General features: G+C 39.0%; 3 protein-coding genes across 6 annotated transcripts in view; 1 reads left to right on the top strand and 2 right to left on the bottom strand.

The window, feature by feature from the left end:
• Positions 1 to 23,932, top strand: part of NDUFB4 (NADH:ubiquinone oxidoreductase subunit B4) — an 812,324-nt gene that overhangs the window by 547,765 nt on the left and 240,627 nt on the right. The window lies entirely within an intron of this gene.
• The window catches only part of LOC126949250 (cytochrome c oxidase copper chaperone), an 846,236-nt gene that overhangs the window by 658,105 nt on the left and 164,199 nt on the right, over positions 1 to 23,932 (bottom strand). Inside the window, exon 1 of one of the 2 annotated variants that reach the window (XM_050781908.1) lies at positions 22,330 to 22,339. The exons of the other annotated variant lie outside the window; for it this stretch is intronic. The gene's annotated coding sequence lies outside the window, so the exon portion shown is untranslated. Of the gene's footprint in view, positions 1 to 22,329; positions 22,340 to 23,932 lie in introns of those variants that run through there. 2 annotated transcript variants of the gene reach the window in all.
• On the bottom strand, positions 1,514 to 23,837 carry LRRC58 (leucine rich repeat containing 58). The gene is made up of 4 exons (XM_050781898.1): positions 23,219 to 23,837; positions 10,425 to 10,553; positions 9,472 to 9,749; positions 1,514 to 6,404 (listed from the first exon to the last, which is right to left on the bottom strand). Exons 1-4 carry the CDS (start codon positions 23,716 to 23,718, stop codon positions 6,196 to 6,198), a joined length of 1,116 nt encoding a protein of 371 aa, XP_050637855.1. The 5' UTR covers positions 23,719 to 23,837; the 3' UTR covers positions 1,514 to 6,195.

Here is a 23,932-nt window from a genome sequence, read left to right as displayed (position 1 = left end):
TTTTCAGTATCCTTCGTTAATACTTTGACATCCCAAACTTTACAAAAACTTACAATGCTGGTTATTTAAAACTTTTCTCCCGTTATGTTTTTGTTTCTCATGAATACAAAGTGGGCTCAGAAATGCAAAAAAACCTCAACTGCAAGCACACACATCTTTACATGATTGTTGTAAAGTGACTGTTTAGGTTAATACTCTTTCTCAATATCACAATGTTAACAATTTAAGTTAGTGAAAGGATTCTCTTAAACATAAGTGGTAGACATAATTAACCAATTTAGTCGTTTTTGCAATACTGCAACAGCAATGTCAATCTTATCCCCACATCTTCCAATAGCTGGAACTTACAATTAAAAAGTCTTTTTTTTTTTTTTTTTTTTTTTTTTTTTTGAGACGGAGTCTCGCTCTGTCGCCCAGGCTGGAGTGCAGTGGCGCGATCTCGGCTCACTGCAAGCTCCGCCTCCCGGGTTCACGCCATTCTCCTGCCTCAGCCTCCCGAGTAGCTGGGACTACAGGCGCCCACAACCGCGCCCGGCTAATTTTTTGTATTTTTAGTAGAGACGGGGTTTCACCGTGGTCTCGATCTCCTGACCTTGTGATCCGCCCGCCTCGGCCTCCCAAAGTGCTGGGATTACAGGCGTGAGCCACCGCGCCCGGCCTAAAAAGTCTTATCCAATTTATTCACAGTCAAAGGAACAAGTACATTCTGGTGAATGCAGATGCTCTTTCCACCATAGTTTTGTGGTATGACAGTATATAAATAACCTTCATTAAACTAATATAATATACTTTAATATTTACTGGACTGAATACTGTCCTTTACAACAACTACTGAGAAAGACTAATGTTAGGTAAAAGTCTGGTAGCACCCAAATCAATATTGCCCTATGAGTGTTCAATAATATGCAGAGTTCATTAGTGAACTGTTTTTTTTAATAACAATTATTAGTAAATATAGACCAAGGGAGATAGAAAAAGAATGGGAGATATTCACATATAAAAGTATTCAAACATCTCACTTTCAACCTATATTACAAAGAAAACCAGTGGCAAAATACGCTAAGCCTTACCATATCTTCATATGATGCTATAAATATGAAGTTGGTTGGAAACTGCTGTCATTCTTTGGTGGCACCAGATAAATTTTTAAAATAATATATAAGAGAACGTATCTTTTCAGTGATTTTATTTCAGGGGACCCTGATTCTTATGGCTTTGACATTCTGGGACAGAATGCATGGTAGAGGTTCCCTCCCCAGAAGTCCTAGACTGATACACATTAGGCCATTTTATGAGAAGGAATCTTTCAGGATCACAGTCTTTTTCCCTCAAGTCAAATGAAAAAGGTAACAACGTTGTCACAAACAACTTATTAAATAATACAGATCTCCAAACTTTGGGTCTAGAGTAGAGGATTTAAGGCACATACTTCCTGACCACAACTGAAATCACTGATACCTTTAAAAAGATATGACTATGAAAATACAAAATTGCACATAATCTTTTATTTTTATTTTTATTTTTGGGATATCGAGTCTTGCTCTGTCACCCAGGCTGGAGTGCAATGGCGCAATCTCAGCTCACTGCAACCTCCGCCTCCTGGGTTCAAGCGATTCTCCTGCCTCAGGCTCCTGAGTAGCTGTGACTACAGGCATATGCCACCACACCCGGCTAATTTTTGTATTTTTAGTAGAGACATGATTTTGCCATGTGGGCCAGGCGGATCTCAAACTCCTGACCTCAGGTGATCTGCCTGCCTCTGCCTCCCAAAGTGCCAGGATTACAGGTGTGAGCCACCACGCCTGGCCCCAAATTGTACACTATTAAATTCATTAATGTTATACAGGGCATAACACTTAATATGGAAACAGGGACATTCAATATAGAAGGAATCAGAACTATGCCTTATAGGTCACCTTGCATAAAAATCTATACAGTAGCTTTTACTATTGTTAAGTACCTGGCACAACTTAAAAAGCCCACTATTTTGGACTAAATGGAGAGTAATATTTATAATGACATAATAAAATCTCTACTTTTGGATAAAAAAAGAATCATTTAGGTAAAAATTAAATGTTCCTAACTAAATGCAGCTTAACTAACCTTATATATACATACTATAACTGATAGTTTTGTCTACCAAGGGTCTTATGAAAATTTAGGAATAATAACCATTAACTTTTTACATAAATAGCAACTGCTAAAATGCTTTAAAAGATCAAGTTTTATTTGCACTATTTGCTGTTTTTTCTTTTTAACATAGTGAAAAGGTAAAACATTAACCAAGGCTACCTGTTATACCACAATTCCAGGTTAATGACGTATTACTTTCTCCCTTTGGGAACAGCAAGGTTGGCTGTAAGAAGATCCTATTACTTGCTGGCCCTTAATTATGGAGGGATATGGATGATCTCCCAATAGCAAACACTGAACAAATTTGGTGATAAAGGTTTTTGGATGGTAGTCAGTAGGCCACTCAATAACTTCATTTTAAAACAATTCACTATTACTTTAAAGGGCTTTCTTGGCCTAGGACTGTCCCTAGGTGTTTGGTGACTTCTCTTCTAGCCCTGTGGCTTCTAAAACACTCCAGCAATCAGCCTCTTCCTTCTCTTGTTTAAATCTAATAGTTACAAAATCTGGTAAAACTGGTGTGCACTATTACAAAACATTATTGTGGTTGCTTTTTACTTTTATTTACACAAACACAAAAACTTCTCAAATTGAGGTACAATTTACAATGCAAATCTTTTTTTTTTGTTTGAGACAGAGTCTCACTCTCACTCAGGCTGGAGTGCAGCACAGTGATCTCAGATCACTGCAACCTCTGTCTTCCAAGTTCAAGTGATTCTCTTGTATTAGCCTCCAGAGTTAGCTGGGACTATGGGCGTGCGTCACCATGCCAGCTAATTTTTGTATTTTTAGTAAAGATGAGGTTTCACCATGCTGGCCAGGCTGGTTGCAAATTCCTGACTGCATATGATCCACCCACTCGGCCTCCCAAAGTGCTAAGATTACAGGTGTGTGCCACCGTGTCCAGCTAAGTCTTTACTTTTAAATGTGGTAACCTGAAGTTCTAAATATCAAGAATTTTTTAACAAAAGACACTTCAGCACACATTCAGAAGTAAAATATGACCAGTCGCCTTTGGATTTACCTCCACTACTCAAATACTAGAATACTGAGGACCCTGGCCAGCTGGTCCTTAATATTAGTCAGCCAATCCCTGGCACCCTGGAATCCATGTATCATATTCACTAATCTTCCTATTGCCCAGAATCTTAGCACTTATTTCACCAACTCAGTTTGGTGATGCTGAGAGAACTGATTCTAGGGATAAAGACTACTAAGAATGCACAGTGTACTAATTCCAATTTAAAATACTAGTATTGAAGAATGCCATTCTAAATATGTTAATGTTATGCTTAAGCAGTTTTATCTGTAGTTTTGGTCACTAAAATTGTCCAAGTAGAGCAACATCAAAAACTTATTTCATTATAAAAATTAGACTTCGCTAATTCTGTCTTTTAAAAACCCCAATTAAAGATTATTTACCGTAATTAAACACAAGTATATGACTTAGGAACTAAAGCGACAGACTGTTATTTTAAATACATAGTTAGCTATATGATTTGGGAGCTGATTATCTGGTTTCTAGATTATCGAGTCCCTTGTATCTGACTTCTGGTTAATTTCCCTAATCAGTTACGAGAAAAGGAAAGGTAGGAAAAAGAAACGGAAAATCTTAGAAATTATTAGCTGCTCTTACAAAACGTTAGGTCAAAGATTTACGAAAGATAAAACCAACAGCTAAACGTATACTTCATTAAAAATTACCAAAAGACAACGGTACACTGATCATAGATTTTTCAACTATACATAGAACCATAACATTTTGTTGAAATAATACTGTGATATACATCTATATTCTTATATGCAAAGGCCAGAAACTCTCTGGTTGGACCTACTTACATCTGTAAAAGATGAAGCAGTAAACCTTCTTTCTAGAAAGTTGGAAAGGCTATGTAAGATTACATATTTACATACCTATCCATTTATTTTACGAAGACTAACTCTTAGAAGACTACTCAAGCAGTTGCTCAAGTCAAGTTGGTAATTGATTAGGAAGTAGGCATAAGCATTCAGGCCAAAAAAAGTTGGTCCTATCAATTCGAGTATTTTACTATGAATACATCATTTTCTATGAAAATATCTTATGTATCTTAGCTAAGTCACTTATTTACAAAACATTTTACATTTGTCACTTAGGCACAGCCTAAGTCATCTTTACCTTTCATAATTGTACACTCTGCAGTTTGCTGTGGCTCACATGGAGAAGCAAAGACTTTATACCTCTATTCTTTATACCTCTATTTTGTGATATAATCACCCATGTATTACTCTTCTAGCCAGTAGGAACATATTAGATTACTTCTATAGACACAGAAAATTTCTGAATCAAAAGGAAAACAAAATCTTACTACATTATAACAGGGTAAAGGTAAAGGGATTCATTCTATAGCAGCGTTTCACATCTGCAGTTCATGAAACTCTCATGTTTCATGAATTAATATACAAATAAACACATAAATCCTAAATTATGCTAGTTTCTTCTAAAATAAAACATATATATATGAAAAAAACCCTAATACATGTATATGTTATTATACAACAATCTGCTTTTAAGAAATGGTGTGCCATGAATGCCAGAAATCAGAAAAGGTATCACCTGATGTTCTAATGCCTATCTGACCTGTATATTTGACATTTCTTACTGTATGTTTAACATTTAACAAGTGATGTTATTAGTTATTTAATGATTACCAGTAAGCATTTACTTTATATCAACTTATATTGTACTTAAATTGTACTTAAAATTCAATTTGTATTGCATATTAAACTAGTTAATAAAAATTTGGTAATTTCTAATAGCAATTAATTTGTGAAACTATTTTCCTGCTATACATTAAGGATATAATATATTAATAAGTTTTTTCTATTTTATTACTACTTTATTTTTGAAAATGCTTCCATAGTTAAAGTAGTTCTGGAAACTGTTTTATTAGGTATAAGGACAATGACAACTTTTCCCCATTTTTATTTGGCTTGTTGTGATGTTTTTCTAGTTTTATTAGTTTTTCTTTAAAAAGTAGAGAAAGATGGTCCAGTACGTGACATGGGCAAGAGTCATATTTTTTCCCTACCCATTTAATGCAAGATATACAGAAGCTTTCCTAGCTTATATCTCTTTTAGAATTTTTTGTTAAAAATTCTTACTCTGTCTTATGATGACCAGACTGATCAAGACTATGGCCTACCATTAAGTGTAAAAGTAATGTGCTTATAAGGGATGAGTGCACAAAGTATTAAGAGGGCCATGGATATCAGATATACAGTTATTTACCTAGTTCTGCTAAAGAATATTTTTAAATGTTCTGCATGGTATGTCAGGTTATATGTTGCTCTGGCATTATTTCTTGAATACATTTTCATATCCTTGCTGGATTAAGGCACTATAACAATCATTGCTAGATTATACAAGGTTAATAGCAATCCTATAGAACAAAGGAAAAGAATGAAAAAGTTTTAATATCCCACTTAACCGTTATATGCCTTACTTCACCAGTTAGTTTGTCAGAAAGGTTTACGTCCTATGTAACCATCTGTGAGCTTCTCTTAACTAATCTAGACATACAGGCAATAAAAAAAGGGAGGGTTATTCCTGTTTATGGCATATAATACATATATATATGGCACATATAGTATATATGGTATATAGTGTTCTACCTAAACCCAAGGGCAACTCTGGCAATTATAGCTTTGATTATTTCTCACTTTCTCCATCTCAACTGCCAAAAGGTATACCACTTATGGCTTATTGTAGAACTGCTCTTCAAAAGGTACCATTCTGCTTTCTGATTCAGGCAAAACTTGAGTGAAAACTGCAAACCATCAGCCAAATGTGGAACTATCATTCATAATAAATTATGTTAAAAGAATCCAAACATGGGACTGGACTCATTCCTGCTGAATGGGTAGATGAAACACAAGATGTTTTATATCATCCCAGACTCTTTCATGAACACTTAAGATGAAGATAAGGTTTCTAGTGAACAGTGAACTTCAATCTCTGTTTTCTTATCTAACCGCCTTTGCTCAGTTTTTTAAGTATTTCACACCAGTGTGCACTCCTATTCAACCAAGAAGAACTTTCTGCATTCTGCGTGCAGCAACACTAGCTTCATCTTCTGAGTCAGATTCACTCTGGGATGTGGAGCTGTGAGAGGCAGAACTGCAAGGGGAAGAGCATTCTGGGGAACACAAGTAGTGCATCAGTGGGAGGCGATACTTCCCACAGAAGTCCACAAATTTAATTTGTCTGACACAGCAGTCAAAGTAGACTCCTAAAGAGAAGAAGGAATACAAAGTAATCATTACAAAGCAAGGAACCAATTTCTTTTTCAGCCCTTTCTCCAGTGTTCTGGAGAAACCTCACATACCATTTTCTGTTATGAATCTTAAGCAGAAATAGTACTTGCTCGTATAGCTGTCTACAAGGCTCCTGGAAGGTCTTAAAGGTAGAATCTGGGTGTAAAGAGGTAAACAGGAAATTTATCTTAAAGGGAGCAGGTACAGAAAGGACACTGTGTACCTAGCTTCTTTTCTCTGGGAGACTTGGGGCAATGGCTGATGGAGATTTTAGGATACCTGAGGTGCCTTTTCTCTATTACCCAAGCCACCCCCTTGGTACTACCCTACAGTCACAGACTAAAACAAAACAACATAAAAACTCCTTTAATAATTATCTTAAAGAATTAGTATACAAAAAATTTTCAGAAAGGGGATGACTTTTGGTACTCCTATTCTTATGTACTGGGAAGGCAAAATTGAAAGAAATAAAATGTCATTTTACATTTCCAAAGACTGTAAATCTTCAGGCCTCAGATCTGTTTCACTGATGATCTCACTTGATTCTCATACAATTACACACCTTCAGGTAAACTGAAAGTAATATCTGGCCCTTTTGATTCCTAGGTTAGTGCTCCTCGACTGTGGTCCTTCGGTTAAGTAAAAACAGAGCTAGAGCCGAGAGGAAAGCAGATGTTGCCGTGCCTCTGGATTCTAGTTGGTCCTTAAAATGATACTGCAAATCTCTAACAGACAAAGACTGTCACAATGGTTGCAGTATAACCAGAACATCTAGAATTTTGGTCCAATCACCTCTCTGGAGAGGAATCTCAAGCTCTATACTCTGCCTAAGTTTCTTCTGGCATCAAATACTGTGTGTTTATCACATAAGGGACTAAAATTAAAAGATGTGGTCCAAGCAAAGGAAAAACAATGAATTCTACTTCTATTTTTTTTTCCTGATATCTCAACTAACCATGTAGTTTTTTTGATCTTGTAGTAAATATAAAAAAGGGGAAATTTGTGGTATATTACTTGGAATGATTTAGGAAAGTAGGTACATTCAGTAAGTTGGTCAATCAAAAACTGATAATAAATCCCCCAAAAGTAGATACATTCAATAAGTTGGTCAATCAAAAACCGATAATAAATCCCCCAAAATGTGTTAGCTTCTCGAAAACAGATGAAAGAAAAAGCATTATGGGAGATACGATGAACTAAAGCAGTATAATACTATCTTGTGATTTATAAGATTTCAGATTATACAAAGAGAAAAATATCTCTGAGAATATAAAAGTACTTTTAAGTTAGTTTAATAACTAACAAATTTGAGGGGGAAAATGTCTAACAGATTATCTCAAATTTTAAACTGATAATTTTTTTTTTTTAAAGAGACAGGGTTTCACTCTGTCACCCAGGCTACAGTGCAGTGACATGATCACAGCTCATGGGAGCCTTGAACTCCTGGACCCAAGCCATCCTCTTACCTTAGCCTCCTGAGTAGCTGGGACCACAGGTACATGCCACTATGCCCAACTAATGTTTTTATTTTTTGTAGAGACGGGGTCTCATTATGCTGCCTAGGCTGGTCTCAAACTCCTGGGCTTAGGAGATCCTCCTGCCTCAGCCTCCCAAAGTGATGGAATTACAGACAGGCATGAGCCACCACACTCGGTCTTAAGCTGGTAATTTTTAAAGCATTTTTGTTCCTAAGATAAATGGCACACCGGTATACTAAAGAAGTCATTAAGGAAATATTTAAGAGAGAAAAGAGAATTCCTGTAGAGGTCCATTTCCAGAAAAGCATGAATTCAAAGAAGAGATTTAGACTTTCAGGCCTGAGGGTCTGGTGTGAATGCTGCCCTATGTGTTTTCCTCTGTCACTGTGAAAGCTAATTCAGGAATGGAGAATCACAGAGAAAAGCGTAAGCACTTTGAACTTGGCACAGTGCTGCAATCTCTACTTCTAAGAGTGGGTGGCCAAAAATGACCCAGAGCATTATCTTTTTTAAACTCAAAGTGTCTTTTTTATCTTTTAACAATCTTTGAATAATTTGATAATTTTCTCCCTTTTAATGTTGTAATAGCTTCAAGATAAGATCGGACTGCCAGAGAAAGTCTCACATGGTTTTGAACATCATTACACAGCATTTCCTCAGTACCTACTGGATTTTTTAAAAGTAGTCTTTTATGAAGGAGCCAAAGTAAAAAATGACCTACTATCAGTCAGTAATTCTCACCCACACACCCTGGCACTTCAGGCTCTTCACAACCTGGACTCAACGTAGCTTTCCAGTCTCATTACTCCCCTAACCTTACATTTGGGGCAAATTACTACTCATCCAACAGTCTGCCCCATACTCTTCCGTCTCTACTTTGTATTCTCCATCTGAAAAATTTCCTATCCTCAATCTTACCCTATCAAAATCTAATTCATACCTCAATAATTAGCTCATTGTTTCCAGATCTAATTAAATGTACTCTCCCCCTCCTTTGATTTCCAGAAGCATTTTGAATTCCTTGGGATACTTACCTGACTCTGCCTTATATCATTTGCATAATTCTCTCCAAATGCTCTAAACTCAAGACATTTTGAACCATGGACTTAAAGTAACATAAAGTTTTGTGTACAATCTGTAACTGGCACACATTCAGCCCATTCTCATACATCTTGAATCATACCCTATTAAATCTGATACAGGGAATGGTGGGTCTAAGAAAATATCCTTCAAATAAATATAAAAGGTGTCCAAACATTTTAGGAACAGTTTTTAAACAATTAGAACTGTTTATACTTCCTTGAGTTTCCTCTCATTTTACCATCTTGATTTATTATCTTGTGACAAGACAGGATTAGACTTCCCGGGTATGTTCCTTATGTATGAATCCTAAAATATTATGAAAAATAATTCTTAAAAAAAACCCAGAGTGAAATGTCTTTTTCATAAATGAGTGAAAAAATAAAGGGAACAGAAATAGAGACAGCTTTTGTCTGACTTCTAGACTTAATTAATTTTAAAAAGAGCTAAATGAGTGGGAAACATGAATACTGAATTAACTTACCTCCACATTTTGGGTTTGGGCAATTGCTGGCTGAACCCAAGTATCTAAGAAGATTCCCAGGAAGATCATAGGGAGTGTAGGAAATATTTCGGATCTTAATGGTCCGTGCAGCTAATTCCAGGAGAGTTGGAGGATCATAGGTTAAATCTCTAACAAAACGAACAACCAATGGATTTCCTCGTAAACTCAACTCTTCCAAATGAATAAGGTTGAGGATCTCCCGCGGCAGATATGTCAGCAAGTTATTGTGAAGACTTAGGGAACGAAGTGAATGCAACCTAGAATAAATGCAGTATAAAAACCAATGGCAGTAAGCAACATAACTATCAAAAATATTGAATATATGTGTATATACAGAACTTGATTTCCCCTTAAGAATGAGCAATTAATATTATGGTCAACTGAAGTAAAACAAAAAGGTGCTGAAACTAGATCAAAGTGCAGATTTGTAAATGTCATGGACTTTTGTCCTTAGAATCTTGGCGAATTTAGAATACTTAGAGAGTGTTCTGATGTGCTAACTGCTATAAAAGCTAGATTTGAAGATTAGGGGTGGGCAGTGGGCATGCTTTTTCATTTAGATAACTAAAAAAGGAAAGATTTCAAATGCAACAGAAATTAAGATCCTTCACATTATAAAGCCTAATTAGGATATAAATGTTTCATATCAAATAAATCACTAAAAGTCCCATAAAACCTAGGGAAATAAATGCTAACGCTCAATTCTTTGATTACAGAATAGACTGAATAATATTTTGAGGAATAAACCAGAGCATTTAAAAGCGAAATTTTAAAAACCCAGCTCGCAGCAAACCTCAGAACTATAATTAACATGTATCACTTACTTTGAGAATATCTAATTCTTTTCTACATATAAAACATGTGAGTGAATACAAGACAATAATTACTAAGCACAGATGTCTGTGTATATACAAATGCCTGGAACTACTCACTGTGAAAGCTGAGGAGGTACACTTTGGATTTTGTTGTCACATAATACCAAGTAATTCAGAGAAGGCAGATTTCCTAATTCTGGTGGGATTTCTTTAATGAAATTTCCTCCAAGATATAAGCACTCTAAACTGCAAAAATAAATGAACAAAACCAAAAAAGTAAATAAAGTTGAAAAAGATACCCCATTGTGTCTACTACAATAAACACGTTTCATCTATTTATTCAGCAAATGTTTTACTTAAGATTTTCTATGTTCTATCCAGTCTCTAGAGAAACAATGCAATTTTCAGGGAGCTTATACTATAGCTAAGCAGACAAGACAGACCAATGTTAGATAACTTTACAATGAAACACAAAACAAGGCCAAAAATAGGCATTACAATACCAAAATAAGAGGGACAAACCATAAATGGCATTAGGAGTTGAATGAAAAGGAAGATAAAAGTTATAAAAAGGCCACAGTAGTTCTGAATGGAATAGGCTTCCCCAAAGGGCTGTGACTTCAGCTGGGCTATGGACTTAGCCCATTTAGATGAGAAGAGAGAGTACACTTCAGGTTGGAGCAGAGGGCTTGTTAGGCACAATGAATATACCTTTTAATAGAAGAGAATTCATCTTGAGGAATCAAAGATTAAGGTTGTAGAGAGACCAGATTACAAGAACCCTGAATTCTATGCTAGTATGCTTGGATTTGATTGATGCCCTGACAGGCAACGGGAAAACCACTACCTTGTTTTTGAACAGACTTTAAAACTATGAAGTCTCTACATTTCTTCTTTGCTCTTATTATAGCAATTACATACTTCAGAGGCTGTGTAAATTGCCCACAACTATAAAATCAAAGTTCCAGGTAATTATACTGTTTTCCAACAATAGGTTAACATTTTAGACATGGCATATATTGCACCAAAATAGAAAAAAAGAGAGTACTCTTTGATGATTACTGTCGAAAGGCTTCCTTCAAAAGATTTTTGCAGGGGGTAGCACAATCAGTTCTATATATATATGTGTGTGTGTGTGTGTATATATATATATATATACACATATACATATATATATACACACACACACACATATACATACACATATATAGTATACAAACACATACAGATTTCTTCTCCCAATACTGAATTACTTTTATCTTCCTGTTAAATCTGCTAACTCAGTAGAACCACTGTTTTTTCAAAACACCTTTAAATGTGGGAGAAAACAGCCTACTAAAGTATTACCTAAACTTCCACAGTAAGAATTCCCTATGATATTTTTAAAGCTATGGAGTCCTGATCCCATCCATATGCACTAAATCAGAGTCTCCCTCCCTTGAATTGCCTGTGAAGTGGGAGATTTTAGAATATAAGGTGTAATTTTAACAGATAAAGCCAAGTTACCTTGTGCAGTCATGGCTATTTACAAATCCATAACTGGCATTTAAGAGCACTCCTTAACCTACAACTTTGCCAACACCTAGTATTATCACCAGCATTTATTTATTTATTTACTATTTGATGGTATAAAAAATGGTACCATTCTGTGTTTTTAATCTGCAAATCTGTAGGTCCCTAACTATTAGTGAAGTTTAGCATCTTTTTATAGTTTTAGACATTTGTATATCTTTAGAGAATTACCTATTCATATCATTTACCTATTTTTCTCACGAATTATACAGCTTTATCTCACTGATTTGTTGGGAGCTCTGCTGTTGTTAAATACACATATTCTGCATAACTTTGTTCCTTTGTGGCCTCGAGCATGGTCTATTTTCATTCATGTATTATATGTACAAAAAGAACATGTAGCTATTATGATTGAGCTCTTAACTGAGTAAATTTTTTTCTCTTATTATTTTGCCTTCTAGCTCTGGTGGTTAGTCTCCTACTATAAACATGATTTTCCTTCTTCCCTTAGAGTCCTGTCAATCTTTGCTTTCTTTCCCATTAATATACAGACATTATACTACAGATACATTCAAGCTCATTACTGCTAAAAACTTCCTGAAGTGAGCCTTAATTCATATGAAGCATTTCTATTTGTTCTTTTTTTTTCTTTTTTTTGAGACAGACTCTCACTCTGTCGCCCAGGCTGGAGTGCACTGGCATGATCTCAGCTCACTGCAACCTCTGTCTCCCAAGTTAGGTCAAGCAATTCTCCTGCCTCAGCCTCTCGAGGAGCTGGGATTACAGGTCCCTGCCACCACACCTGACTAATTTTCACCACGCCTGACTAATTTTTGTATTTTTAGTAGAGACGGGGTTTCACCATGTTAGCCAGGCTGGTCTCAAATTCCTGACCTCAGGTGATCTGCTCACCTCAGCCTCCCAAAGTGCTGGGATTACGGGCGTGAGTCACCGTGCCCGGCCTCTATTTGTTCTTTTAAATACATTTTGCCCTGAAATCTATGTCCTCTGATTATCAACACTGCTTACCAGTTTTATTTTTATTGGTATTTATTTCATTCAATTATTTCATTTAATCCCAGCTCCACAACTTGCCAGTATAAAAATTTGGACCAGTTACTTAATCTTGCAGCATATTATTCTTTTAAAAATGGAATAATATTATCTATCATATAAAATGCCCAGTTAACAAATATAAACTAACACCCACAATGTGCCAGGCACCATTCTAGGGAATAGAATGCAAATAAGTTCAAGTTCTTGACCTGAATAAGTTTACATTTTAGCGAGAAGACAGACAATAAATTGATAACATGTCTATTATGCCAGATAGTTTTCAGAGTCACAAAGAAAAAGGGGGAACAATCAGAGAGTGATAGAAGTGACACTCTAGAGAGGGTGGTCAGAAAAAGTTTCTCTTAGGAGATGACATCTGAACGAGATCTAAATGAAATGACTGAGTACAAACCCCAATGGAAAAGTGATTGGTGTGTTGTGAAACAGCAACACAGCCAGTTTGAGTAGACGAGTAGATTAGAGTGACTGAGGTGGGACTGTGGTCATCAAAGAGATCAGGGAGGTAGCCTAGGAAGGCCACATCACTGAATGCCCTTTGGGCCTCTGTAAGAGCATTTTGAAAAAACAGTTCTGAACAAAGCCTAGTCATTTAACTTGACTTTTTAGAAGGATCACTTTGGCTTTTGAGTGGCAAACAACTGGAGAAGTGGTTAGGGGAGCACTGTGGGCAGGAGTAGGAGGAGGAAAAGCAGATTGGAGCCTAATCCAGTACTTCAGATGAGAAATGACAGATTTGCCTGGTACATCATTTCCTATCCCTTTCCTTATAACTTATTGGTGTAATTTTATTTTAAGTGTAAATCTTTATAAATGGAGCATAACTGATGATTGATGTTCAGACTTGTGTTTTCTATTATCATGGTATCTCCACATACTTTTTCCCTTTAGTTTTGCTTCTTATTGTGCTCCTCAAGGTTCTTTTTGTTCTTTTCCCTCTACTTCTACTGTTTTGAACTGTATATGCTATTTCTATTTTGCTAGGAGTTACCTCCTTCAATTTTCTTTGTACTCTCTCTCACTCTCAAACACATACCCATGCTCTCTTCTGTCCTTCTCTTCGTATGATCTTCTAGAATTAGTTCTACTCTGATTTTCTACTAATTTATTTTATTTCCAATTAGTAATTGATTCAGATTTATCAATATGTTTTACCAATTTGTTCATCTTTTTTTTTTGAGGCTTATTTCTTTTAAGGTTTTTCTTGGAGTGTATCCTTTAGAAGTTCTTTCAGCAAGAACTCATGATTGTTAATCTTTGAGTCCTTTGTCTCTGGCATTTTAATTTTTCCCCCTCACTCTTGAGCAATAGTTTAGCTGGGCATAAAATTCTAGGTTGGCAGTTACTTTTCCTCAGCACTACGAAGATGCTGCTCCATTATCTTATTACAGCCAATATTACTATTGTTCCTTTGCAGGTAATCTTTTTTTTTCTTTCTTCAATAGGAGTAAGGATTTTTTCTTATTCATCTTTAATGTTCTAAAGTTTTACTATGACACGTTAAGATATCAGTTTAGAGAGCTCCCTTTCTTTGTGGGAAATTTCAGCCACTATCACTTCACACATTGTCTTTCTTTCATCGTCTTTCTAGAATTGCTCTTAGCAGTTTATTTTTTATTTATTTTTTATTTTTTGAGATAGAGTCTTGCTCTGTCACCTAGGCTGGAGTGCAGTGGCACGATCTCGACTCACTGCAACCTCTGCCTCCCGGGTTCAAGCAATTCTCCTGCCTCAGCCTCCCGAGTAGTTGGGATTACAGGCGCCCGCCACCAGGCCTGGCTAATTTTTGTATTTTTAGTAGAGACGGGGTTTCACCATGTTGGCCAAGCTGGTCTCAAACTCCTGACCTCATGATCTGCCTGCCTCGGCCTCCCAAAGTGCTGGGATTACAGGCATGGGCCACCACACCCGGCTGCTCTTAGCAGTTTTAACTTCAGGATCTATCCTCTATGTCTTAATATTTCTTTCATACTTTTTATTTCTTTATCTCTTTAAGCTGAATTCCAGGAAAATAACTCAGTAAAATCATTCAGCTTATGGATTCATTCTTCAGCTGACTTCTGTTCACCTTTTAGTCTAGTTAGTTAGTTAATAATTATATTTTTTCATTTCTAGAAACTCCAATTGCGGTTTTCCTAATTGTCAGTTTTAAAACTCCCTATTCTTGCTTCATTGATGAAGTTCCTTCCTTTACCTCTCTGAAATTAGTAAATGTACTTAAAAATTCGTTGCAGATTGCCTTATTACAGATATTTTCTCAAGTATAATTTTTCTGTCTTTCATAATCTCAGCCTTCCTTGATGTGTGGTTATTCAAAATGCCAACTTGAATCAAACATTTTGTCTTTTTAAAAAATATATTAGGCCAGGTACGGTGGCTTACACCTAATCCCAGCACTTTGGGAGGCTGAGGCAGGCGGATTACTTGAGGTCAGGAGTTCGAGACCAGCTTGGCTAACTGGTAAAATACCATCTCTACTTAAAAAACAAAAAACAAATTAGCCAGGCGAGGTGGCAGGCACCTGTAATCCCAGCTACTCAGGAGGCTGAGGCAGGAGAATCACTTGAACCTGGGAGGCAGAGGTTGCAGTGAGCTGAGGTCGCACCACTGCATTCCAGCCTGGGTGACAAACTGAGACTGTGTCTCAAACAAACAAACAAATATATGTATTAATGACACTTTAAAAAAACATATTTCTGATCGCGTAAAAGCTTTTCAAAATTCCATTTCCCTCTTTAGACTTAAAATGTTTAGAAAAAGTAAGCTGATAACTTTGATTTTATGTTATTTTCTTTCTCTTCCAAGATTATCTTGCAGCAAAAGTCACCTGGTTACAAGATTGAATTCTCCTACTGCAAGTGCTTAAGCATTGGTGAAAGAAGCTCCTAGGCAGGGTTTTAAAAATTCTACCAAGTATGGCATAATTTACCGCCCAGTTACTCAGAAATCCCTATTTTTCAATGATGATAGTTACTTGAATAGAATAGAACGGAACAGAAAGGAACAGAATATTTGGAGTTCAAATAACAAACTACTAGGTTCCTGGAAAAGGAACTATTTCAATGAGAAGACTGAGGGAAAAAAACTAAGCAAACTTCGAAGTCCTTTTTACAAAGGATTTGATAGCTAAATAATAACTTGCAATATAGTTTAGAGAGGGAGGTAAAAAAGTGAAAAAAAGGAAGAGTGAGTCTGAGGGCAAGTGTAAATGTTATCCTTTCTATTTGCTTAGGTCAGTGTTATGGAGTGAATGCCTGTGCCCTCCCAGAATTCATGTTGAAACCCTAACTCCTTAATGTTAGGGTATTAAAAAGTGGGGTCTTTGGGTGGTAACTAAAGGATTAGATAAGGTCAACAGGGTGGAGCCCTCATTAATGGGATTAGTGTCCTTCGAAGAGTCCCAAGGGAACTTGCTTCCTCTCTCCATCATGTTGATGTAGCAGGGAGGCACTGCTGGGGCTGCACATTCCATGGAGTTGGGGGGGCGCCCTGCCCCTTCTGTGTAGGGACCAGAGCTCCCCAGGTGCAACTGTGGTGGCGCAACCTGCAGCTGCAGACCCAGGCCTCCCGCTCTACAGAGCAGGGAGAAGCCCCACCCTCCTGGGTGGGGCTACAGCCACCTAAACTGCAGCTGTGGATCCGAGCCTCCCTGTGCTCTTGGGGGAGGGCTAGGAGCAGGCAGAATCTGCCTTCCTGCAAGCGGCTGCAGCTGTCCTCCCAGGTGCAGGAGCTGGGTATCTCTGCAGCCTGCACCCTTGGGGGCCCCAGGAAGGATTCCCCCCCTCATCCCTGCAGGCTAAAGGGTGTCTTCTCCGGCTGCCTGGCCTCTCTCCAGCCCCTGCTCCAAGATGGGAGTGGGAGCTGGGGCTGAGCCAGGGGTCCCATGAATGGCAGCAGGAGGCAGATTGATTCCTGGGCAGAAGAGGGTGGGTCCCCAGTAAGGCCCCACCTTTGGGCCAGGGAGGGCCTGAAGGCTGGTGGCCAAGCTGCCAGTTGGGCAGACAGGAGTATGGACTCCTGGTGCCTCTTCCCACCCACCCATGGTTACCCATGGACTAATCAGCATGTACTTCCTCCCCTCTGAGGTCCACAAAAGCCCTGGGCTCAGCCAGAACAGGGCAGAAGAGGAAGAGGACAGAGAAAAGATGGGATGGGGTGACCAACTGCAGAGAGAAGTATCCTCTCAGCTGAGCACTGCAGAGACGACCTGTCGGGAGAGAGGAACTGCCCTCTCTGCTGAGAGCTTCAGAGACCTCCAAGAGCTTCAGAGACCTGCAGAGACATTCAAATGACTTGCCTGAGGAGAGGGGCCACCCTCTCCCGCGCCTCTTCTCTACTGAGAGCTGAACACTTGAAGGGACGACCTGCCTACAGAGAGGAGCTACTCACTCCTCTGAGCTGTTCTAACACTAAATAATACTCTTCTTCACCCTTCACTTGTCTGCGTATCTCATTCTTTCTGGATGCAGGACAAGAACTTGGGCAAAAGTGCCATGGCCACAGAGGTTTCCGGCCAGAAAAATCAACACCCCAGAGATCCCATAACAATGTGAGGCCACAGTCAGAAGATTGCAGTCTATGAACCAGGAAGAAAGCCCTCACCAGACATCAAATCTGCCACCACCTTGATCTTGGAACTCCCAGCCTCCAGAACTGTGATACATAAATTTGTATTGTTTATAAGTCACTAGTTTATGTTTTCTTATAGTAGCCTGAACTTATTAAGACAGTCAGGAACCAAGAAAAACTAGTCTCTGGTGGTCATTTGCTACTCAATGTCTTCTTTCAATGCTTTGGAAGTGGACGGGGAAGGTAGACGGAAAGGATGCCAAACATTAGTAGTTACCTTGACTTTGGCAGAAAAGGATTTGATGTTCTAAAATGTAACTAAGGCCATGATTTTGCAATTACGTAAATTCTCTTTTGCAACTGATGAATAACACTAATCAAATTACATAACCATCATATTAAATTTACAGTTTCAGGCTTATTTTTTACTTTCTAACTCAAATAATTTCCAAATTGCTAGGGACTTGACACCTTTTGATGATTTGTGGGAATCAAATTTCTGTAACATACTCTACTGTTTCCAAATACACTTTTCTGTAAGAAGGAAACTGTTGTTGAATTTGTAGCAAAACTGTAGGGTTTAAGTTCTTATGGTTATCAACATTGCAACTCTGTTAATTAGGGTTGGAACAATTCTATTCTTTCAGTACTTGAGGAATACAGAAAACAAGAAAAGTACTCACTGAATTTATGGAACGAATTATTCCTTTCCTGTTTAGCATTAATATATTGACCTTAAAATTGTCTCTTGAAAAATAAGTCACGTTTCCAATCCTTAGGGATACTGCAGTGGATGCCTTTTCTCTATCAAGTACAATGACCCACTGAAAAAACAGGCTAGCACAGGTAAAATTAGAAAATGCTTTCTGCTTCTCCAATCAAATAAAAATGACACCGAACATCATAAAAATATACATTAAGCTGGGCACAATGGTTCACGTCTCTAATCCCAGTACTTTTGGAAGTTGAGGCAGGCGGATCTCTTGAGGTCAGGAGTTCGAGACCAGCCTGGCCAACATGGTGAAACCCCGTTTCTACTAAAAACAAAACAGAACAAAATTAGCAGGGTATAGTGGCAGGTGCCTGTAATCCCAGCTACTTGGGAGGCTGAGGCAGGAGAATCACTTGAACCTGGGAGGCAGAGGCTGCAGTGGGTGAGATCGCGCCACTGCACTCCAGCTCGGTGGACAGGGTGAGACTCTGACTCTAAAAAAAAAAAAAAAAAAAAAAGAAACAACAACAACAACAAAAAACAACCAAATAACAACAACAAAAAAACCCAAAAAACAAACAAACAAAAAAATACATTAATCCTATCTTACATGGTTGGTTAAAGGGAGATGGAATTAAAGTAAGATAGGAATGTACAAAGAGGTAGAAAACAGAAAGGAAAAGAAGCAGAAAGATAAGAACATCTGTAGATAAAGAATGTTTTCTTGAAGTAGCATCTCTGTATTAAATGATTTTCAAATACTAACACCACAGGATTTTAAGGTACCTATATGTTCAAAAGCAGACACACAAATAGATACTTTAAGTTCTAGGGTACATGTGCACAACATGCAGGTTCGTTACATATGTATACATGTGCCATGTTGGTGTGCTGCACCCATTAACTCATCATTTACATTAGGTATATCTCCTAATGCTATCCCTCCCCCCTCCCAGATGCATCATCTCTTGATACTTGCCCCAAATTAAGGCAATAAAAAACGTCAGAGGGATGATGTTGAGAGCCAGTGAAAAACTCAGTATGTGACCCTAAATGTGGAAAAGTGTTTTCATTTAAACTTTACTGCATTCTATCATCTGGCTGAGTCATCTATCTCTTTCCTAAGATATCAACCTATTGTACACTAACTTCAAAACATTCCAGAGCATTAACTTTTAGCTTTCGTTTTGTCACACCCTCCTATTTCAATCTTTCAAAACCACATCAAACAGACGGTGAGAGGCATCATGAACAGAAAAAGGAAGGCATTACTTAAGAAGAAAAGATTGTAGAAGAGTACTAATGAAACTCAGTTGTGCTCAAACCTACTCTCCAAATATCTAGCATACTGGATTTGCCAAACAATCCTGAAGTTTTGTTTACTTAAATAAAGTCTATTGGCCATTGAGTGATAAGCTATTAAGCTCTTCCTCAATTAATGTCTAAGCTGAGAAGAATAAAAGGTATGATTCAGAAAAATAAGTCAGAATATGAATTATACCTACTTTTTCAGCATTATATAACAAAAACAAATTTGCCTATATACTATAGCCAAACAATTATATTTATTTGCTGAAGATTAAACACATTTTGATGGAAAGTATCTACATCCACAACTGCACGGTTCACACTGATAGCCTAATTTACTCCAGGAGAATGAAGTTAATCATAAAAGTAAGTAAGATTTTCAACATCTACTTATTTGTTATACTTTGAAAGTGATCCTTCAGAAAATGTTAAAAAAAAAAAAAAAAGATTTTGCTACTAGGGGAAAGAATCGATAGGGTATAGAAAACATAGATACCCTGCTAAATCTGGAGAGGTCAATGACACCAATTAAGCCATGAGTATTCATTTGTTAATTCTTTCCTTAAATGATGAAGAGTGGAAGGAGTGGGGGAGTTTTCATGCATTATATAGTCTGTACTATTTTAATAATTGCTCTTACAGAGGACACGTATCTTCTTAATGTGCTAAAACACTAGATCTGGTTTAAAAAGCAGCATGGCATACAGTATACAATATAAATCAGAGTAACCAATGAAGTCTAGAGAATCCACAGATTTTCTAAGAGAAGATGGTATTCTTGGACAGGTAGTTTAAAAGACTAAACCTCCACCTCTACATTTTTGAAGCTTTAATGCATCATATTAGTAGTGAAGAGTTAGCAGTGTTTGAGGGCTGAACCACGTAACTCTTACTTGTCACTATCTGGCCTCAAGCAAAGTCACTGATAATAAATCTCAGTCTCCTCATCTGTAAATAGAAGGCTAAAAATCGGCTCATTGCCAAGGCTTTTTCGAGCTCAGAGTATATTTCTACACAACCCTTTTAACTTACACTCAATCAGAGTTTATATTTGGAGCATAGCCTAAACCTTTACCGATTCTTAGCAGTAAAGAGAAATAAAGCATGTAACTGAAAAATGAAAACAGTGACGTTAAAGATATCACACATTACTGGAGTCAAAGACACAATGAACAATAAACACAGATAGCACAGTTGTTAGCCCAGAAAATTGAGTCAGAAAATCAGTCAACTACGTGAATGACTTTGACAAATCCTCCTGATCACAAATCCAACAGTACAGAAGTCCAAAGATTCAAGTTCTAGGGTGGGTGCAGTGGCTCACACCTGTAATCCCAACACTTTGAGATGCAGATGGGTGGATCACTTGAAGTCAGAAGTTTGAGAACAGCCTGGCCAACATGGTGAAACTGTCTCTACTAAAAATACAAAATTAGCTGGCGTGATGGCACGCTCCTGTAGTCGCAGATACTTGGGAGGCGGAGGCAAGAGAATCACTTGAACCCAGGAAGCAGAGATTACAGTGAGCCCAGATCATGCCACTGCACTCCAGCCTGGGCAACAGACTGAAACTCCGCCTCAAAAAAAAACAAAAAACAAAACAAAACAAAACAAAACTCACGACCCTCCAACCCCTCGACAAAGATTCGGGTTCTAGTACTCTGTGCAGAATTCAAGGGTCTGGAGTCATAGACCACAGAGGTCAAATACAGTTCCAACCCTTAGTAGCCTTGTAATCTTGTGACTTAATTTCTCTGAGCCTCAGTTTCTGCCTCTGAAAAATGGGAGCACATTATCTCATGGGATCATTGTGAGAATTAAAAAGCATATTTAGCACCTATGACAGGATCTACTGCATTGTAAGTATTAAATAAATGGGATTTTTGCCTACTTTTCTCTCCATAAGATGGAAATAATACTTTCCCTAGGTTCCTGTTAGTATATTAAGAAAATTCCAAAGCTGGAATTATGTAACATTAAAATTAGAAGGAACCAAGGGCTGTCAATTTTACCTCTAAATCTTTTCTCCATATCTTCCATTTCTTATCATTTACCCTAGTATCACCCTGGTATAAGCTACCATCATCTCTCGTCCTACTACAATGACCTCCTTCTAACCAGCCCTCAAAATCTCCATCTCTTCACCCTCTCCTCACTCCATTCCTGCACAGCAACAAGACACATGCTTAAAACTCACTCACTCAGAATACAACTATTCTGCACTCAGAATAAAATCCAAACTTTATGGTAGCCTTCAAGACCTGACATGGGCTGACTTGCCCGAATTTATTTTTGCCACTTTCCCTCTTGCTCACTTCCCAGTACAATGTCCTTCTTTCAGAATTTTAGTAGTTACCCTCCTTGCCTCTGGGCTTTCCCATGTGCCTCTGTCATTTTGTCTCAAGGCATTCTGTAGGTCTTCATAGAACTCATGACCACTGTAATTAAATAATGAGGTTCACAGTTAGTTGTTTAACGTCTGTCTCCTGGATCATGTTCACCATTGTATCCCCAATACTTGGGACAGTGCCTGACACAGGGCAGGTATTCAGTAAATATCTATTGAAGAGTAAACAAAGAGCCATCTTAACCAAATGCTTCATTTTGTAGATTAGAAAGCTACAGTTAGGATATGCTACAGTTAGGATACAAGTGACTTGCCTAAGGCTGAGGCACCAAGAGTTCTTTTTTCCCAGGCCAATATTCTTTTGCTACACTTAACTCTGAGGTCCCTTCTACCTTTAACATTCTATTATCTCTGAAAATACAATAAAGTGTGAAAATATCTTACAGATGGAAGATACCTCTTTTTCATTTTGTACAATACATTTCGCTCTATTTCCCACTCCCCCACCGGGCACTTCTATTATCCTGTTTCTCTGCTTCCTCCTAAAGTTAAATTTAACATATTTACTACATAATCTAGTAGGCGAAGCAGATAATTCCTGTAAACAAGGAATTATATCCAATAAGGTAAATGCAACGGCAGGATGAATGAAGCACAGAGAAAGCACAGTATAGGCTGTACTTTTTTGTGCAGGGAGTAGTAAAGAAAAAAATTGTTGTGCAGGGAGTAGTAAAAAAGGAATTACAGAGATGATAACTTGAGATAGCTTTTGAAGGATGATAGGCGTTTGCCAGGTGAAGGAAACATTCCAAGCAAGGGAAACAGCACGTGTACAGAGGCACTGCATCCATTCAACACATACTGAGTGCCTACCAGCAACTCCAAGCTGCTTTCTCTACGGGGAAAATGGATAGGTCACTGAACTCCACAAATGGTAGTTGGTACTGCCACAGAGAAGACGAAGCTGCAAATGTAGTGGAAAGCAAGGGTCAGGTCCGAGCACCTTGTATGCCATGCTCAAAGGCATGTACTTTGATCTATAGAGATGGAAAACCACGGAAGACTTTTGAGCAAAGAAGTGACAAACTCTGATTTACATCTGTTTTGAGTTCCCACTCAGTTCGGATTACGCCCCAGATTCAATAAGGAAGACAGAAAAAATGCCTCAAGAATCCGCGCAGGCCAAACACAACATACCAAACGGTCACACAAACGATCATACTAGATATTTACAACTTGCTGAGATGGTTGGGCAGAACTCACTACCGCACAGTTAAAGACAAAGCTTGGAAATAGTTACGTGACAAATGTGAGGCGCCCAGGCCCGGCGCCCCAGGGTTCCCGGACACCGCCCGAGGCCTCCCCACCCTCCGGCACACACCCGCTCACCTCTGCAAGTTCTTGATCTCAGCCGGGATGCTCTGCAGCTGGTTGCCGCCCAGGCTCAGGGTCTGCAGCGCACGCAGCTCTAAGAGCGAGGCAGGCACCTCCTGGAAACAGTTGCCGCTGAGGTTGAGTACCTGGAGGCTGCGGCAGAGCGGCGACTGGGCCAGGCCCTTGGGCAGCGCACTGGGCCCGCCGAGCCGGTTGTTCTTGGCCAGCAGCGTGCGCAGGCCGCGCAGCGCTAGCAGCTCCGGGCCGAGCGCGGTCAACGCGTTGCCGCTCACGTCCAGCAGCTGGAGGTGCGGAAAGCCGCTGCCCAGCGCCCGCGGCAGCGACACTAGACGATTGTGAGGCAGCAGCAGCCGCAGCAGTGCCTCCCGCGCGCCGCGCCGCTCCTCGCCCCGCGCCTCCAGCTCAGACTCCAGCGTCTCGGTGGACACGCTGAGGCGGGACCAGTTCAGTTCGGCCTCCCCGGCCGTGACCACCGCCGCTCCGGCCTCCTCCATCCTAGCCACCGCACGGCGCTTGGCGCTGGATTCCCCAGAGCGCCGCGCGGCGTCCACAGGCCGGGAGCTCCGCGGCGCCCCGGAACCTGAACCAAGAGCTCAGTCGGAAGTGGCGCGGTCGGGCGCTAACCCTGCGCGCCTCGGCCGAGTCACGCGACGCGAGGCCCTGGGGTGCGCGCGCCGCTCCGGGGCGGGCTCTGCCTCACGAGGCGCG

The sequence above is a fragment of the Macaca thibetana genome, chromosome 2 (genome assembly GCF_024542745.1).
Source record: "Macaca thibetana thibetana isolate TM-01 chromosome 2, ASM2454274v1, whole genome shotgun sequence".
In the NCBI taxonomy this organism is placed as follows: domain Eukaryota; kingdom Metazoa; phylum Chordata; class Mammalia; order Primates; family Cercopithecidae; genus Macaca; species Macaca thibetana.
The sequence above is the reverse complement of the archived record's forward strand: the minus strand, read 5'-3'. Positions and strand labels throughout refer to the sequence as shown.

Coding starts and splice junctions, on each gene's coding strand:
- LRRC58 (XM_050781898.1), bottom strand. CDS start 23,718: ATGGAGGAGGCCGGAGCGGCGGTGGTCACGGCCGGGGAGGCCGAACTG. Junction 10,554..23,218: donor GAGATCAAGAACTTGCAGAG/GTGAGCGGGTGT, acceptor TTATTTTTGCAG/TTTAGAGTGCTTATATCTTG. Junction 9,750..10,424: donor GTACCTCCTCAGCTTTCACA/GTGAGTAGTTCC, acceptor CATTTATTCTAG/GTTGCATTCACTTCGTTCCC.